A 20244-nucleotide genomic window follows, 5' to 3' on the forward strand; every position below is an offset into this window, starting at 1 on the left:
CCAAGAAGCAGAAGACAGAAGATGGAACAATGAGAAAAAGATCAGCTATAGCAGAAGTGTTTGGAAAGCTGAGGTAAATGAAAGGTAATTAAAGCAAGAGTAAAGCACCTGTTTAACCTGTTTAAGCAACAGGTTAAAGACACTAAGCCAGTATCAAAGGGAAGAAGCAAGCATCAACTATCAGAATATGACTGGAGTGGCACAAGTGCAGCCAACATAATTTATTCCCATCTTATTTACCAAAATCCAAATATTAAGAGACTTCCATTTTCACAACCAAAAACCTATCTCATGAAAATTCTCCCATTTGAGGAAAGAAAGAATCTGTAGATCTGCAGCATTATCAAACTTACCCTACATCAAGATTTAGAGCAAAGTTATGCTTTTGTATTCTACTAAGAATAGCTCTCTTTGCAGCCACGCAAGAAGGAGAAGATGCTATGAATCTTTTTCATCCCACAAAGCCCTCATAGGCTGGGTTGGCTCAGATTATGCTGCTCCTTACATCACCGCGCCAGGAAATGATGTTAAGTGATGCCTCTTGATGATGTGAAGTACACGTTCCAGCATTTTCCTTCTTGCATTCCAAGCAGGATCTGAACCAGCAATTAATTGCCAATAGCACCATACTGGATTTTAGAGGATGTTCTTTTTTGAGACACCACAAGTTCAGAGCTTTGGCCACTAAAATTAGCACAAAAAATTGTTTGTGCTTGTTTTGCTTTTTAGTGCTGTTTTTTTTTTCTCCTCATACCTCTACAAAAAGTCCAGGCTGGTACACTGTACTGACCTGCAGGGAAGTTGATGGCAGTGCAAAAAAGGAAGCTGTGCTCTGCTAAGCTATCATTGCTGTGCACATTATTCCTACACAGCACTGTTTGCACACATACAAATTGAAAAGTATAAAGTGCCAAACGCAGTTGCAGCATGTCAGGCATATGTTGCTTGATGTCACCCAGTATTAAGCCAAATGGAAGAAATGAAAGCACCAATCCAGCACACCCATCAAGACAATTAGACTCTAACAGTCATTAGAAAGAAATTACCAATGAAACAAAGGACATCCATGACTGGATCTCACCTGGAGCCAGACTTAAATCTCTTATGAGGTGTTACTGCTAAGCACTGTGCATTCCCAGCAAAGCCAACATGAGCACAGTGTGCTTGGCTGCCAGAATCAGCCTCTTGGAAGGAAATCTTTCAGTGCTCAGTTAGGTTTCACTCCATAAGGACTTGTCTGTGTGAGAGTGGAGTTAGGGCACCTGTGAAAAATAAAGTAAAAGGAAGAGGTGGAAAGCCAACATATTTGCTGTGGAAAAAGGAGTGCAGCTGTATTCTGTTCTTTAATTCCAAATGAGTTTTGCCAGACACCTCTATTACTATGACCAGCTCTAAGAGTAAACAGGGACTTTAGGTTTCAGCCTGATCCCTCAAGCCCTTACTCATTTGTCCGCAGTGTCTTTAACAGACAGTGCCAAGACAGTATGGAAAACAGAAATGTATCATGAGAAACCCAAAGTTATTTTTGTAATTTCATAGGCATTTCATTTTACTTAACATATTCCGAAGGGCTGTCAAAATGAGGCAAGAAAATTACCTGGATCTCTCCTCCCCCCCTTCTGGCCTTGTTTTCTGGGCTGCTCAGTGATGCAAAATAATGCAAGAAAATCTAGTGTTTCATAGTATTTCAGCTCACAGGTGGAAATGCTGAGAAGGCCCATTATTATGGTTCCTGGAGGTATAAATAAAATAAAAAAATGTAATATGGTCATAAATATTACGACTTATAGGGTTGTTGGGTTGTTTTTTTGGGGTTGTTTTTTTTTTTCAGTCTCGCAGGCTTGACTTACAGTGACTTGACAATAATGAATGGATTTACTGACACCGTAACCTTCCAGTTACACGAGGGTTGTCTATCCAGGCTGCAAACTAACCATGCAGTGGCCAAGAGCACCCATATGACAGCTTTCTGCAGGGACTCTTTCTTCATTGTGGCCTTTCTGGTTAAGATTATTGACTCATACCTCAGGAGGACACCTGATGTACTTCCAGGGCTGAGCAGGCTCTAAAAGCAGCCTAGTGACTTCCATATGATGTGAAATCTGTGCTAATAGTCTAAGCCAGCTGTGTGAATCAGTCGCTCATGTTTCCTTGTCTGTTGGCATGACCAGAGACTACGGTGACCCTATACAGCCAATGGAACTCAGGGTGAGAGCAACCTGGAGTCTCCTACTCCGTATGTTTGTATTATACCCAGTGGTTTGCTAATTCTGGAGCAGAGTGGCATGCATTCAGAGCTGCAGTTTGGACCAGGAGTAGCAGCCAAGCTTATTAACTCCCCTGAGCCCTGACCCATTGGGAGACACACTGCAGAAAAGCTGACATGCTCTATAGGAATCGCCTGAGTTTGTCAGGATGTCACAGCCCAAGTTCAGAGCATGCAGCCTCTCCCTGGACTGGCTGCATTTACAGCCAACATGGTAAATAAGCACAGCATTCCCTGTACTCGCTTTATTAAGGCTTTTCTATTACCAAGAACATCACGCTTCTGTCACCCTTGCAAGTAGAGAGGTATCTGTACTACAGGGTGGCTTTACATTCAATTTTGAGTTTGTTTCTTTTTTTTTTTTTAAAGGTGAAGTGCTTCTTTGAGCAAATGAGTAACATCCTAATCTGAAAAGAGACACAAGAAATAAATACATAGAGCAACTTTGTTAAATTAAAAAGAAAAAAAAGATACTAAGTACAGAGGATAGACTAGCACAGCATAACTGAAGAACCAACTGCCAATTCTGGGGCACAAGGCAATTCCCAAGTCAGTAACTTGATCTTCATGTTTTTTACCACTGCTTGGTCTATTTTCTGTTCAGTGCTTGCAACTTCCATTAACGTTAATGAGTATGCATATGTGCCTTGAGGGTAAGAATACACTCCCTTTGTGGCTTCAAAACTTGTTTATAAATCCCTCCAAAAATCACACTGTGTTCATTGTTGAGTGCAGAAAGCTATTGTAACAGCTATTAGAACCACTGCTTCCATTCCTCCCTTCCTCTTGCCCTCCCTTATCTGAGGGACCAGAAAACAAACATGAAAGGATGAAGTGCTGTAGGAGATGGTACATACAAATATGCAACTCAGCTTAGGGAGCTGCATGAAAATCAGCTCTCTGCAGAAGGGACAAACTGAAATCTCAGTAAAAACAAAGAAAACCAAACCCCAAAGCACCGAAATACTACCACTACCATCCCCAAAAGCAAAGCCCTAGAAAATCTTAAAGCTCTTAAATACTAGAGATAAGACAAAAATCTTTGCTTTGTGCTTTCTACTAGAGAGCAGCTCAGTGGGAGCAAGCTGGCCTAAAGACTGGAGACACTGCACCTGTCCCCTTGCCACTGGGACACCAGGGCAGACCTCTGGAGTCACATGCAGAAGCTAAGGACCAACTCCACTTCACTGCACTGACATTAGGGTATGTGCCTTCTGTCTCTGGCATTTGACTTTTCCCTCAATTTCCAGCTCCTTTCTCCCACTGTGCGCAGTTTAAGGTCAAGCCTCACAGTTTGGAAGAGATAGATTACACTGTGCAAAAAATAACATGCAATGCAGCTCTGAGATCAAGAATGAGATGAGTGTATGGGCAAGAAGACAGGCAAGAAGATATGCTTCACATATGGCTGAATACTGGCTTGCACTATCCCTGCATAGCCCACAGCCACACGGTGACACACACCCTGCACGGACAGCCATGGTGATGCCCAGCCCACACTGAAAGGGAGCCCGAATTCCTGCATTCCGCTTCCTGGGCACGGGCTGGCAGGCCTGGCAGGAGGAGGGAGACAAGCAGGCAGTGCAGGAGCAGTGACATCTGAAACCACCAGAGCTCACCAGTCAGTCCCTTTATGTTTTTGTTAGGTCTCAACAGGGCTCTGTAGTGATATTGCTTCCTTTAGCAGGCATGGATAAAAAGATGCAGGAGATCTGGCTGTAAGGAAGGGTACGACATGGTCCTAGCAGAGGGTACAACTTCAAAATCCACGTTAAATACATGATTAGCTAATGTAAAAAATAAAAGGAAACCAGCACCTTTTTAAGACAGTGAAAGCTCTAAAGCTCTTCCACTGAAGTTCTGTTTAATGAGAGTAGCAAAAGTTCAAGTTTACAAGGCAGAGACACCAATCTAGTTGACAGAAAACTAGATTTATGAGAGAGACCAGCTGGACTGCAACCCCAGTTACAGTTACTGTAATTGCTTTTCTCCGGAGGACAATTTTCCCTACAAGTTGCCCACTTTCAGAGATTGCTGAGCAGCAGACAGAGGCTTGCTTTGCATGGACTCAGAAAGCAGCAAGAACACCATCTCCTTCCACATCAGGTAGTCAGCAGGAAAGCCCTAAACGAACTGAATGGGTTCCAGAGCTGGGATCCCTGCAGTATTTTCAGTTATCAGACCTAAAGCCGCCATGGTCTCTGGCAGGAACAGAATTACAACAGCAAACAGCATTTTCAAAATCTGGCTCTGAGATTTAATGGACATTTGTGTGCAGGTTTATGTGTACATGCAAGCACACACAACTGGCGTTTACATTACATGCATAGTAATATACACACGTAATATAAATGTATATTGTGTATACATAGATTTCATTACATTTTATGTGCGTGTATTTTTATTTATATGTTAGGTAGACGCCGTCCAGATTACTAAACAAGTTCAGAAAATTTTAACAGAAAATATTTTTAAAATGCAACTCATTTATTTTCATTCATTTAGCTGTTGCAGTAGGCCTGGAAACCTTTGATGCGATTGTTGCTGGTCCACAAGAAAAGCCATCACCTGAGGTTGGTTACATTCATCAATTAGGCTGTTTTATGATTTCCTTTTTCTATAAGTGGAGGCACTGGAAGTACATCAAGTAGTTAAACTGCATTTTCTCATTAAAAAGCCTCTCAGGATCAAGATTAGACCCGCCTTACTTGCTGAAATATGTTATTTAAAATTATCTAAAAATTCAGTTCACTTCTCGCTTCCAATGTGTGATATAAGGGGCACAGTCTGCTGTTCCTACCAGGGATTGAAAACCCTGCCTACGTTTCTAAAAACAACTTTCTAGAAATCTGTCTCAGAGAAGAAACGCATTTGGTGGAAGGCTCTCAGTGGGTGAATATGGGAGGCAGCCGGAAAAGTAAAAAAGGAACAGTGAATTTTAAGAGAAGGCACAGAAGCATCTGTGGCATCACACCAACAGAAACGAAGTCAAGTGAAGGAGAATCAGCCCTTCACTTTGGAGATTGCTCTTGCAGATACAGCCAAGGTAGGCTCGGTGAAACACAAACAGAAGTGTTGCCGCACTACTGCATAATGAGACGGGGTCAACAGGTGTCATCACAACTTAAAAGATCTTCACACTCCCACAAATTTAGAAGCAAGAGCATTTATAGAAAAGTTTTTAGAGCCTCTGTGTCTGTTACAGATGTTACTTGTGTTTCAGGAAGAAAAGATCTTTCAAGCTCACGACCAAATTTTTCCTGCACCTTATTTGTGCAGTGAAGTCAGACTCATATTCAAACACAATCTCCTGTTATGATGGATGTTATGATGTGATGGATTCAGAATTTTGACTTTACTACAATTGGGAAAAGAATAAAAGTTACCATCAGCAATTGCTTTTGTTGGTATGAACTTGGATCACTATCAAAAAGCTGAATAGAAATGAATGGTGAGGGCTGTCCCCGGCTGCCTAGGAAATGCAGCAAATTCTTTTTGAAAGTAGCCACCGGGCCAGAAAGTAGATATTATAGTTTGAATTATTCTGCACTGCCATAAAAAAATGAGCGTGCAGCAATTTCTCCACAACTTCTTTGTATAGATTCTACAATAGTTGGTGGAGAAACAATGGAGTTTTTCATTATTGTTTTCCCACAGTTCCTGGAAAGAGATGTAGATGTTTAGCCTGGAAATGCTGTAAGCATATGCAAATGCGTGAGAAAAACATATGCATGTACGAGTATTTATGTACAACACAGGCAAAAGTAACTAAAATTCAAATCTGCATCTTCTTGGACTTTAGCACCCAAAAACCTCCCTAGGAGAGTATGAAAAGCATTTTAGAAGCCCAGCCTGCTCATCCAAACACAAATACTCTAACATCTCTGGCAGTATCTCAAAATCTAAAGTTGTATTTCTTTCTTCAAAAAAAATCCTACTGTCTGATTTCAATACAACACTTTCAATACAACACTTTGGTGAAGCCCCCCATGTTTGCCATGAATTAAAAAGACAAAACGGGCAGATGTTCTGAACACAGGAATATAACAGTATGATTAAAGGGTTCTGTCAGTTCAAAATCTCCAGGAACAACTTCATGATAATCCAAAGGTGCCCACAGCTGTATGATATATAAACTAGCAGGATGAATAGAATTCAGGTAGCATATTAAGCATTGCAGAGTTTCTCAATACTCCATGAAGGCATTTAGTTACACTAAAAAGATAACATTTATGTATTATCTTCCATGACAGTGATAAATTATTATTCATTCACCAGTTCTTTCCAGAGTTCTCACTATGAATATTCATCTCTTGATGTCAGAGCCCATTTTATACTGCTTTCACTGCAAAATAAGCTTCCCTTAGCCTCTGTGATTCTTGTGCAGTTTCAGGGAGAAAAAGCACTAATAAATACTGAAGAACTATAAACATAATTGAAAATGCAGTATTTTTTAGACTAGCTTTTGAGCAACTTTAGAGCACCTACTCTTCATAGCCTATTAAACCAAGAAGTTTGTGTCATGTGTTCTGTTTTGTATTAAATGGAAGACTTTAAATACTATCCAATACGAGATATTAAATCTGTTTGTGGCACAAACCTGAATAGTTTCTATGTAAGCTTTAGTCCCACATAGTTAAATTGTTTTTGTAAAGGGCAGCTACTTAATGCTTAAGATTTTTCTTGTTAGTCTGATCAATGGAGTTAGTGTAGTGGTATTGCAGAGGACAATATCATATGCAAAATAACTGCCAGCTGCAGTACTGTTCAGCATGTGTTCATCCTTGTAAGCATAGACAAACATGCTACCAGCTGAAATCCACATTCCTTTGCATCTTATCACCAATGACCTTACGATTTAGATTTACTCAGAAGCGGTTGCAGCATATGCATAACTAAGCAGTATTTCAGGCCACAAAAGGGATGTTCGCCAAGAGCCTGGCATACTGCACAGGATGTCAAAAGTGATATCTAACACTGCAGTGAGAAAGACCAGCACCAGCCAAGAACACTTGTCCCTAAGGTTCCTCCTTACAGTTCACACTGTGAAATAGTCATCCTGATATTTCCTAGCAGGGAGTACAGCTGGTCCTACTGCCATACAAAATGCATTTCCATGAAAGAAAGGAAGAAGATCCCTATACAGTTAGTTCATCTGCAGTAATTCAGTGCAAGGAAGGGATAGCCCTTTACTTTTTTGTTGAGGAAGATTCTCTCCAAACCATTAGTTTGCACAGTGCTAGTAATCATGGTGGTAAGTCCTCAGCTGGTGTGCAAGTGACATTATTCTATATACCATCTGACAGCAATATCTTCTTCACTCCACTTCGAATGCATTCAACTAATACCCTCACTGTATAAAAAAGGATAGCGTAAGTGGTATGGTTCTGTAAGAAATGCTACAAGTTGGCCATTGCCCATTGGTCTAAAACCTGGAGAACAATGATGCAGGATATTTGTGTTGGTACAAGAGAGACATACAATACCTAAACATAAGATCAACTAATTTTAACACGAGTCTATATAAACTTTCTTCTAAAGAATTATAGTGTTTACCTTCAGTCCTGTCCGGTAGTTTCCCACTCTTACTTGTTGTTCCGGTGTTGACTGTTTCAGATGAGGTGCTCAATTTGGTGTTGGGATCTCGCTTAGGTTTTGGTGGTGGCTGCTTCCGAGAGCTGCTACTTTCATCATCGGTTCCTCCAACAGAATGAAGAGATTGGGATCTTACGGCAAAGCCACTGGAACAAGGATGTGGCAGTCTGTCCTGAGGAGCAGGCATTGTCATAAATCCCATACGGAAATGCTTCCCCACGTAGCTTCCTTCATTTCCTCTCACTACTTCTCCACCTATGCTGTAAGAGAAAATACACACACAAGTAAATAATCCAGCTTTGTCTCAGCTTTACCTAAAACCAGGGCCTCAGTTTGCCCTGCATTGAGCAGACTCTACTTTTTGCCTTGTAAACAAGCTATGCACTTTCTTTAAACCAAGATGACTACCAGAATGTAGTAATGAGTTTTTTCAACACAAATTGCCAACAAGTGAAATGTAGATAGACTGCTATGCACTCACTCCAAATTTTACAATAAGAAATTGAGAAAGGCTTTTGTTCAGGTTTCATAGCATTGTAACTTGAAATTGCCCACAGAGCAAAACTCAAACATCAGAACTCTAAATGTGACATGAGTTTGCCAGTAGGGCAAAGAATGCTACTCTAGAAATGCAACATTGTGCACTGATTTGCACTCATCTTTGACTACAGACACACATAAATATCTTGGGAAATATGGCTCTTTGGGCCTAATCAATCATTCCCCTTCAGACTAAAGAACAGTTAGAGAAAGAAATGCTGTAAAACTTACTCTGGGACATAGAAAACTGAAAATTAACATATGAACCTGCAACATGAGACCCATCAGACTAGTAAGGCGCAAATGTAGATGATGAAAAGGTAATGAGCTGTGGCATTGCAGGAAAAAAATAACCTCCAAATATTCGGGTAAAGAAGAAGGAAAGTTCAGCTGATCACTGTCATTTCAAGTACTACACTCTTTTGGGGATGGCAGCACTGAGAACCTGGTATTATTTCTGCTATGCTCATACATGCTTATCAGTTCTGAAACACAGTTCTTACTGATGCTTATACTGCTAACCTTCAGCACATTACAATTAAGGCCATTCAGTGACCATGTAAAGAGACCCAGTAATACACACAGGTCAACAGTACATACACACAGGCCTCGTTTGCAAGGTTTGAAATGGTACCACTGCAGGAGCATAGAGATGGCAGTATGAGAACAGTAAAGTCTCAGAACGCCCTAATTACCTCCTGTTTCCCCATCACCCAGAATGAAGCTGTGAACAGGGTCAGTCTGCTCCTCTGTAAGTTTCCTGCCTGATGTTGCCCAGGGCTGGTGTAATTTATTTTGGGCTGAAAACATCTTCTCTAAAAGACAAGCACATTTCTCACCAGTTGTTTTGAAGAGTGAATAAGGTCACTTCATTCCCTGATACTGCCCCTAGCAGATGGTAAATCTTCATCTTCTTTGTAGGTTACGTACAGACTGTTGTACCCAGTTGTAGTAAAGCATCAGATTGGCACTGTGCAATGCATAATTTTGTGTATGGTAAAGCAAAATCTTTATTATTTTACTGAAGTTTCTGCATTTTCATTTTAGGTGCTGTTAATAGAGAGATCTGCTTTCTAAATTGGTACCAACTGTACAGTTCTGAATAAAGATGCATCCAGAGGTACTGACACATTTCCACATGCACACACACAAACCTCCTACACACATGCATGCTACATGTACACACACACACTGGTCCATGTTCAAAACCAAGTTATTACCAAATCCTAATTGGCCCCAGTTCCATGGGGATTTGCAGCCAGAAAGATCAAAAGGTAGAACTCATTAATTTGAAGATTAATAAAAAACCTGCAGCCAATTTTAGTGATTAACTATGCCTCTACTAATCTTTCATAAATGGTTCTGAAAATAATATAATCCTCTAACACTAGACTACAAAAAGTGCCTGCCACAGTATTTAAAGAAGATTACTATCCAAACATGCTGAAGAACACAGGTGGGGAGTCTGCTTCCTTCCTTAGGTCCATTGTATAAATCACTTTTAGCAAACAAAATTTCAGTTTACCATGTACCTGACATTACAATCCTTACCATGTTCCTCTATTTACTGCACTTCTGCATGAAGGTTCTTAGCTTACACATTATAGGGCAGATCCTGTTCTGGATGCACTTACAGATATCACAGTGCAGTAAAAGGTTTGAGTCTTCTAACAGTGCACAGAACAGTACTTATATTAAGCTTTTTTATTTTCTTTCTTTTTTTTTTTTTTAATCCAAACTTGCATCTTATCTTCTATTCCAGAAATAAAAATGCACCATCTCAAAAACAATTAAATCATGTCTTTTCTTGTTCCTTTCCACCCCCCCCTTTTTTTTTTTTTTTTAACTCTTTACCAAACTCTTTTTGACATCACAGGTAAAATCCTGCCTCTCTTGCTCACTACACTTGAGAATAAACAGCATGTAGCCAGAGAGAGGTGGCAGGGACGGATGGGAACAGATCTTGCTCTTCTGCTCAATGGCCAAAGTAGATTTGGCCTTACTCTTCTGTACCATCTGCTAAGCAACTGGACAAAGAACACAATTTCCCTCCTTTCAGACACATTTAAAGACAGTCCATTTCTCTTGCTAACGCTAAAAATTGGGCATGGTAAACTCCAAGCTGAAGAAGAGAAGCCCTTGATTCTCAGTCCTGAGCCCTGCTCACTGACCAGGACCCCAAAAGCTTAGGTTTGTTACTTATGCAGGAGATGATGCCTGAATGTCAAGCAGTGGGTGTTTTCTAGCACAATTTGACTAGTAAGCACAACTATAATACCAAGTCCTTGTGAATTCTACCACGCTGAAAAAAATGGAGTTCCTCCAGGCTCATGCCCAGAGTACAAGTACAATAGCAGAAAGGCACAAATCAAATGCTGCATCCCCTGCCTTCTTGCAGCAGCATGCTACAATTCAATTTGGACTTGTGCAGTGCAGCTTTACAATGCACAGCGCTGCTGATGGTACAGAATGGCATGAAACCAGACAGTGCTAAAGGATTTATATCTACACTCCTCCTGCCTGCAACCACAGGAGCTGGCTGGAGCTGGTGTATGCTCCACTACTCCACAACAGGCTGAAAAAGATTTATATGCACCTTGTTGCTTAAATGACTACGGAGACAGCCAGGGAAAATAATTGCAGAGATGATCTCACTCCATTATTTCTGACAGGAAAGAGCCTGGGTTCCTCATTGTACTGATAATGGGTTCTATCTCATTTCAAAACTGTATTATGTGAGTTGCTGCAAGTATTAAACAGTTTATTAATATATATGGAAATACAGATTCAGATTATTCCTCTGGGAAGTTTCAATTTGAACTTGGCTAGGTTCAACTGCTTCTCTGACAAAAAATTATGTATAGCATTCAAATAAGTTAAAAATGCAACAGTCTTCTGTCTACAACAAAAGATGGCTTAAATAATCAAAATTAATCATGTGATCATTTATGTTACTCAAGTAAAGTGGACTTTGTGCTGAAAATGCACCTTGGAATATGCCTAGGTCTAGAGACTGCAGCTGCAGTAGATGGAATAAAAGGGCAGCATGGTGAAGTTGTCTCCAGTCAGCACTAAGAAAAGTGTTCTTGAAGCAGTTTTTCTTTGAAGAACACAGTGCATAGCTTTCCCAGTGCCTCACTAACAAGACCCTTGTAGACCACAGAGTGCTGCCAGCTTCCCATCCCTCAGGATGGAAATGATATATTATAACAAATATCAAAACAGTTGAACCTACCTTCAATTGTTACTGGTGTATTTTAGTTTCCATTTCTAAAACACAAACAAGCTCCAGTGGAAGAATTTTGAGTCTTTTTGCACCTCTAAAATATGTTTTAATTGTCACCCGTGACTTCTGAGCTCAGAATTGAGCTAGAATAAAACCATACTGAAGTTGCTGTTCACACCTGCACTATCAGCCTGCCTGCATGTAAGCTGCAAATGTCACAGTTCTAGATACATTACAGTTCAGCCTATTGCGCTCCGCTGCATCAAGCAGAAACTGGAGCACTGAACAAAGTAAAATATGGAAGAACTTGAGCTGTGCAGGTTTTTGAACAACTACAGAGGCTTCTGCATTATTCATTTTAGCACATAACACAAGGGGGTAAGTTACAGATGATGGCTAAGCATAAACAAACACAGAAAAAGCACTCCAAATGGACATAGCATTAAAAAGGTCTTAGCCACCCTGCTTTGCCATGAGTCACAGCGATCCTATCAACTTGGAAACTTTCAAATTAGTTAAAACATAAGAAAAACTTGTCATCACATTTCTGAAAAGTACATGGCAAGGAAAAAGCATGCAGAGACTGTCTGCCTTAGCCAGTGTGGTCTTCTTAATTTGCATTGTTCCTACTTAGCATTGCAAATAATGGTTTTACTTTGAATGATTTTACTGTGAAGTTTCTTTACTTGATCCAGGCAGAAATGGAATTAATTCTTGAAAAACAAATGAATAGTTAAGCGAAAATTTGTTTTCCTAGGTTTTGCTTTCTTAACAGCAAACAATGTAGAATATTAAATCCCTCAGTCTAGTAGGAGAATTCTTGGGAATACCTATGTCCTGAAAAACGAGAATACCCTGGAGCTACATTTTCTTCCCAGCCATCTACTTTCCACCGTTCTTATTATTCATCCAGAAATTCTCTTATCAGTTTGGACTTACAAAGGATTAGTTTCATTCCTCAGGCACCAAGACCCCCCTGGTATTTTCCATTATCTTTATGTGGGTTTCCATTTTTCTTCCCATGCTCCTTACCTAAGACTTTCTGAGTTTTTATCCACAAGTTCAAAAATGGAACTACAACTGAGTATGACTTGAATTCCTAAACAGGAGGAAAAGTACTCTGGCATAGCATCTTTGAAGGCACTTTTGTCCTTTCTGTACTCTGATCTCCCAAAGCTGGGGACCACAGTAGGTCACCTTTCCTTCTCTGTGTTGAAGTTCCAGAGAAGCAACAACAGCTGCTTGCTCACTCTTCTTCCAAGCAAGTAGGAAGAATACTGGTTTATTATCCAGGGGTAAATGAGCTGGGGACTCTCTGCAAGCTCCTCTGCAGAAATGAGAACTGTGAGTTACAAGGCAAATTGTGCAAGTGGATGGCCAAGTTTCTTCCTGCCAGAGAGACGCCTGTCCATGAAGTACCACTCTGACATGGCAAACCCCTAATTCATCAGAGATGCTCTCTGACCAGAGAGAAACCACAAACAAAAAAAGAAAAACAAAACAAACAAACAAACAAAAAACCAACCCCACACCTACAATGCTGAAGGAAGATTTTTATAACTCTATCGTGAAAATGACTAACAAACAGCAAAAATATAAAAGGAATAAAAATACTTAAGAACCATATATGAGCTGGCTTGACTGAGCAAACAGCAGTTCATCATTCATTGCCTCTAGCTTTTTTTGGGTTAAGAGAATATCTGCTGTTATTTTGGACTCTTTTTTAACCACTTCCTTTCTCTCACACCAGTGAACAGGCAGATCCTCTGCTCATATCAAATGCTCTGCATATAGAGGACTGAAATGGCTTTGAAATGTCTATTCCCCATCAGAATAAATTATACACACATATACCAAGGATGACACATTTTACTTTGTATCTGAGAAGCACTTTCAAGATTAGCATAAATTATATTTGTAAATTAGAGGTTGGATGCCAAAAAACAGAAGATATACTATTTTTATCCTCCAAACATGATTTCAGCAGACCATGAAATGTAATACTGAAGAAAGAAGGGCAGGATCACAATCATGGATTTAGGAACTGCACTGCATGTGCAGTTCTACAGGAAGCTGCACCATTTTTTATGACAGAAATTAAACATAGAAACAAATTGCACATATTTCTCCTGTTTGTTTTTTTTTTCTAAAGAATCACATTTCAGAGGCTTCATTTCTTGTTTCAAAGGAGTTTATGTACATTATTTTTCCTGCGTTACTTTGCTAAAAGACTCCAAATGACTCACAGTGAACTAACATCAAGATCCAGAGGATAATGCATACTACCATCACTTTGAGATACAGGCTACAGTGTAAATGAATCATGACAGAGGTCAAATTTAGAGTCCTTTCATGCACCTGGAAGAATATTGGCAGTGAGTAAATGACGTGTCTGTGCACATTAAACATCTCTGCTCTACCACACGCTTTTGCTTTTGAGATAAGAGATCAGGGGCTGCTTAAGGAGTCAGGCCTCTCAGGACACAGAATGCATTACTGCTCTCTAATAAACTTTATTCTTCTATCATACCTGTCAAACCCAAGGTCCAAACTTTGATCTTGCAAACGTGCCACAAGCTGATACCCCCTCAGTGCACCTGCACTGCTGCACTGCAATATCTCGGAAGCCTTGCAGAAACTGCTTGCAGTCTGCTAATCTGCTCAAAGTACTGCTTGCAGAGCCCATCCAGGCTGTTCAACACCAGATTACTTCCAGGAAATCATTTATCCGAGTAGAAATCCCAGCAGGACCTGCAGCGCGGTGCACAAGGCCCTCCCCTGATGCTTCTTGGCAGGCTGCAGCCCTCCCCCGCCTCCCCACTGCCCTCAGGGCTGCACTGGGAGGGGAAGCAGGCGCTGGGGGAACTGCCAAGAGACAGTTCTGTGTCCTAAGCCCTGCACAAGGGCTGATAAGAGCAAAACTAACCAAGACTGTTCACAGCCTCCAGACAGTCAAACAACCCCAAAAGCCAAGAAGCCTCACTACAAATGGCAGTCTGTTATCTTACAGGTTGCCTGTTTTTACAACACAGAAGGTTGGGGAAGGGAGCAATGGCTGCAATTCTGAAAAAATGCTTCAGATGAAATACAGATAAATAAAACAGAGCACGCTACTTCTCCAACAAATGCATCATCATCCAGTAAGCGTGGAATAACTTAGTAGTAAGGACCCCTCAAATATGGCGTACTTAGTGGAACCGTATTTCATGAGTGACCAGAAGTGCTGGTACTACTTATAGCCTCTACTGGCATTTTCTCTGTCCGTATCATGCAGCCTCTCAAACAGGGGCTGACGTTGGGCTGAGCAACTGGAGTGCGCTGTGGTTTCCCTCCCTCCCTCCCAGCACCAGCACCCGCTGCAGGCCCCCAGGCTCCGTCCCCACACACAGCAAATGGTAAATAATGCATGTGGAAAGGGCTGAAAGCTGTGAAACCAGGGGATGGTTTTCAGGCATGAGTGAAAAGCACTCTGCTTTTATATGACTACAGATATTTTTAATTTAGTTAATTTTGCATGGGAAATGCACAGCTAAAAGCCAGTACATGAAAGCTCACGTGCTCATAGTCACCTAGAATTGGACACAAACCATATGCAATGCTTAAACTGAGTGCAAATGCATGTTCATGTTAATGGAGTGGGGTTATTCATCCTGTTAAAAATGGGTGGAGCTAGAATAAAGCTGAGTTTTTGTCACATTCAGTGGCAAACCACATGGTGCAGACTCCATAATGCCTGTGCAACTGTGGCTTAGGAACTATTTCAGTAAGATGAGAATAAATCAACATAGAAAAATGTTTCTTCGAGTTTCTGTAATAAAACATTTCTTTGGATTTGGGTAAGGTATGATGGAAGAAAAATGACTAAAGAGTAAAAAAAAGATTAAATGAATGAATGAAATGTACTGATGCTCTACGAACGGTGATCTGTAAACCAAGTGCACATAAGCTGTGCTCTGCCTGCCAAGGTATTACTCAGTGCTTAGCCCTAACTTGATTCAGACTTATTTCAAACAGTGCAGGTACAGTTACTCTTCTGAGTACCTCTGGGAAATACCACTCTACTTTCTTTTAAAAATCCAAGCTCAAATAAATTTGCTAAATTTAAGTTTTAAGTGCTTCCTATAACTATAGGAGTTCCAGTCTCACAAAGAAAGGAGTCAAATCCTGACCTGGCAGGAAAGGAAGAATTTTTAGTTTTAGTTTGGAGGAAAACCCTTCACAAATGTCACTTCAGTGTGACTCTCAGCAAAACAGAGAAATAATTTGTTTATTTATTTTTAAAGCCCACTACTGACCTGGAACTTCATTATTCACGTAACTCTTCAATAATGTTGTTGTTTGTACATTATGGTTCCAAAATAATCTCTGGCCTTACTCTCTCAGTTGTTTTATAAATGCCAGATAAGCAGGTAAGCAAGAGAGCAGGGAGTAGTTCTCATTTGCACAGTCATACAGTAGGGATGTCACAAGGATGCAGACTTCACTGGGGGACACTTTTATGCTACTGCTTGTCTTCTGGCATCTCACCACTCCAGATCTGTCATATTCATATGGGGCAACTTTGCTCCCAGATATTTCAGCACAAGGTAAAATTCTGGGATTTGCATTCTCTGGAACAGGCATATATCCACATTTTTCAGGTATGATGTTATGTAGTACTTCCATAGATATTCTGCACCAGTTTGTAGTTACTACAAAAGCATCAACACATTAGCAATTTAAATGAGACTAAATCTATTCTAATTTACAAATTGTATCTTGACATTTTTTATTTAAAAGGAATGCATAGTTTAAGATCCTACAAATGAGAACAATGCTCACTTGGGTACTTTCCCCACTGAACTGGTCTCCAAGTACAGGGAACGCTGCAGCTTATCCCACCCTAGCTACATAAACTTTCTGCTGGACACATCACAGCTTACTGCTTCAGATGCTGATACATAAAACCCTTTTTTTGCCCTTGGAACAGCCCTGTTGGAGCCTTTTGACTTGAATTTGCAGCCATCTTTATTAACCTTATGGTACCAAAGATATTGCATCTCCATTCTTCCTCACATTTGGAGAGGAGGTTTCAGTACGTTTGCCAATCATCTCTGTTATTTAAACAGTCATCATCAGTATCTGTCTGCACCTTACCAAATGAAATAGACTTTAAAAGCTAAGCACATTTTTTGGAAGTATGATAAAATCAGGAAACAGGAAAAAAAAAAGACTTCCACACAGACTTATAGACAGCTCTCTGTTCTTCTTCTTCCCTGGACAGCCTCAATCTGGCTATAAAACTACTTGAAATCTTGTACATCAGTATTGACAGTTCTCAGCATCAAAGCCTGGAGAGGCTTGTTTTCTAAGAAACAAAAATCCCATTGAAAGTATCTCTACTTATGTCACTTTTTATCTGTAACAAAGTGACCATTATTGTCAGATCAGAATATTAATGTGCTTCATACCTAGATTTAGAAATAATACCAGGAAAAAATATACTTCAGTGTCTTGATGGACGTTAGGTACTTAGACAGGGTTGTCAGAAGCTGGTTATTTGTTCAGAGAAATAAATAAAAAAGGACAATACAATGACAGAAACACAGTTTCTTTAATATTACACGTCAGAGTGTGTGAAAAACGAGTTTCATGTGCATATTGGTGGCTGCTACCCAGTGATTTCAGTTAGCTCATTGGAAAAGCAGTATAAAAGCACTTCTTATCCTATGTGCACACATCCCCAGTCTGCTCCTGAACTGCATCCATCCAGACTTGGGTCTTCAAGTATGTTAGTTGCATGTCCATGCACTTCTCTCTGAAATCACAGAGAATGGTCCAAATGCAAACAACAGAGGCTGTTTCCTCCTCTACCCACAGAGAGTGCTAATGGGACAGACTGAGAGTATTCTACTAGACTATTATAAGGTCTCTGTGTAAGTGCCAACCTGCACTTACATACAACAGAACGTGACAACCAGCCACAATAAATGCTACCAATAACCTGCCAAAGCTGCCAAAAATCACAATATACTGATTTTCATCACTCACAGAATTACTTTTGCAAATGGGGATGTTCAGCTCATTACTGTTTATTGATCACTGCCACCTTTTCTTTTTTCTTTGCAGGAGCAGCTTTGTGCCAAATAGTAGAGCAAGAATTGATACGGAAGGAAGTTAAAATCTAAGTGCTCCTTTAGTGGCATATTTACATTGCTCAAGGGATCATCAGGACAGCTTATGAAGCTGCAGCCAAATTATATTTTGCTGTCGATACTGAAAACACTTTCCAAGCTGTAAAAATCTGCATGGTTATTTTTAAGGAGTTAAAATATTAAAAACTCATGTAACCTGCAGGAAAGGGGCATTCATAAATAAGCAGGAAACCTGGTAGCACAGCTCTCTGCATGAAGGGTGATCATCTCAATGCTCTTCATACCACAGATATAAATATGTATATATAAAATATACCTTCACTCTCAGAAATATTTGAGTTTGTAAGAAACAGCTCTTTCTGCGCACTGAGGTGATGAGCTATGGCTGCTTTGGTTACACAAAGCTAGAGTTACAGAAAATGGAAAACCAGAATAATGGGCTGCTACTTTTCTCTGCACTACTAATTACTGTTAGAATTTGCCAATCAGCTGGTAGGAAATTTTAGTGAATGTACAATTCTAGGTCATATAAACCCCTCTGAAAAGTCTTCAATCTAGACATTTTAATCCTGACATAGTATGAACTGCTTTTTATTTCTCTTTGCTGTACTGTATGCAGGAGCATACTTGGAAACAAACTTAATTTGGGAAAAGGCTCAGAGACATCAAGCACTGTAGCCCAAATCAGTCAGCAGATTAGACAGAGCTAAAGGACATCCCTGTGTGTCTATTAGCAGCAATCCAGCTCTGTTTTTTATTTACTTATTTTCTTTAAAAATTAAAAAAAAATAAAAAAGGCCATTTTTCTACACATAATACTTCATGCCTCTTGCCGTCCTGCCACCCAATGCCCAGACAGTGACTTTGATGCTGAAGCTCACTGCTCTCAAACATCTTGACCATTATGTATGTTCTTGGATTAAATAGACTCTCAAGTCCTGCTCACAGCTCACGGTCATGCATCTTTTACTATGCACTGCCACCCACTTACTGAATGCAGTAAGTAAAGAGGTGTTCATTCCTAGAAAGGATCAGCTGAAACAGACATCATGTGCACTTCTGTGCACCTGTCCTGGGAACTGCTCTTTAGGTTTCCTGGAACAGTATGCAGAAGGCTTAGCACTTCTGGTGAGGACCAGCTTTTTATTCTGGTATCTAGAAACTCTATGGACTTATTCTTTCACTCAGTAAGTGAAAGATAGCCTCTGCAGAAAAACACTTATTGGTGCCTACTTGTTTAGCCACAGATTCGTTGCTTTATAACAAAAGCAAGTGGTTAAAGAGGAAGGAAAACAGAAGCACAGTTACAGTATTGTAGCTCTGCAAAGTGCCCTTGCAAATAAATGTGAAGACAGACAGCACATATCATACTTGTGTTTCTGAGTTTATATGGTGGTTTGTGTTTTCAAGTCTTCCTTTACATCCTTTAGTAGCAGACACTCCTAATATCAGAGCCAGAGCTCTTTTGTATCTTGCTATAGGATTCTGAGAGGGCAAATCAAGCCCAGCCTGAGAACTGTGAAGCTTTACACAAAAAACTCAGGAAATCAAAACTGGAGCTTGGTAGATGTGATACAAGCGAAAGTTTTTAATCTATCTTTTGATATTAAAATCAGTTCGTACTTCACAGGTGTATCTAGTAAATCTCTAGGACAGCTTTGGTTCAAGACCAAGCTCAACTTCAGGAGGTCGCATGAAAGAGTTATATCCAGCAAAGAAATTACAGCCCAGGGAGAGAACACTTCCTGCTGTGCAAGTGACAAAACTGGGTCGTCTAATGGAGTTTCTCCAAAGCCAGTGTCTGTAATTCTTGAACTGAGGATAAAAAATGCAAATGATAATCTTTTATCATACATATGAGTTATTTAGGCATATGCTTATTAATCTGTGTTTATTACCCTTCAAGCTGAATAGAGAAACAATTAGATCCTTTTTTAGCAGTAGTATTACGGGGCATGCAGATATATAACTGATTTACAGAGTATGACAGGCAATCAATGTGCGTCAGAGAAAGCCTACATCAGCAAAGAGACATGTTAAAGCTGCATTTGAATTTTCTTTTTTAGGACTGAACAGATGATGGCTTTCTTCACATTCTGAACACAATGGGACTGGGAAATAACCTGAATTTCAGGCTTGGAGAAAATATATTGCTTCAAATTAGAGGAAAATGAACAGTACAAAATTCAGTCCTCTCTTTCAATAGAATACAGTAGTGCATACCAGATAAAGGAAAGCCAGACATATCCCAAAATCTGTCATTAGACCTTTCCACTTGCACACGCCACAAGCAGTCTGTAGGAATGACAGCTAGAAATCAACTGCTTTCCTACATTTTCCTCTCACATGACATATACATTAATTGCAGCTGATGAACTAAAATAGAAATTCCATTTATTTATTTATCTGTTATTTTCAGTGACTAAACAAAACAGGAATACAGCCAGGAAATGAAAGCCTGAATTCCTGTATTAATGTTGAGG

At 40.0% G+C, this 20244-nt stretch overlaps 1 protein-coding gene across 1 annotated transcript in view; it reads right to left on the minus strand.

The window, feature by feature from the left end:
• The window catches only part of NYAP2 (neuronal tyrosine-phosphorylated phosphoinositide-3-kinase adaptor 2), a 118669-nt gene that overhangs the window by 61915 nt on the left and 36510 nt on the right, over positions 1-20244 (minus strand). The window contains exon 3 of the mRNA XM_042878536.1: positions 7823-8121. Within this exon, the coding sequence (XP_042734470.1) occupies positions 7823-8121 (299 nt within the window). The remainder of the gene's footprint in view (positions 1-7822; positions 8122-20244) is intronic.

Source organism: Lagopus leucura, unplaced genomic scaffold (assembly GCF_019238085.1).
Source record: "Lagopus leucura isolate 7727_CA_CO unplaced genomic scaffold, USGS_WTPT01 Super-Scaffold_100021, whole genome shotgun sequence".
Classification (NCBI taxonomy): domain Eukaryota; kingdom Metazoa; phylum Chordata; class Aves; order Galliformes; family Phasianidae; genus Lagopus; species Lagopus leucura.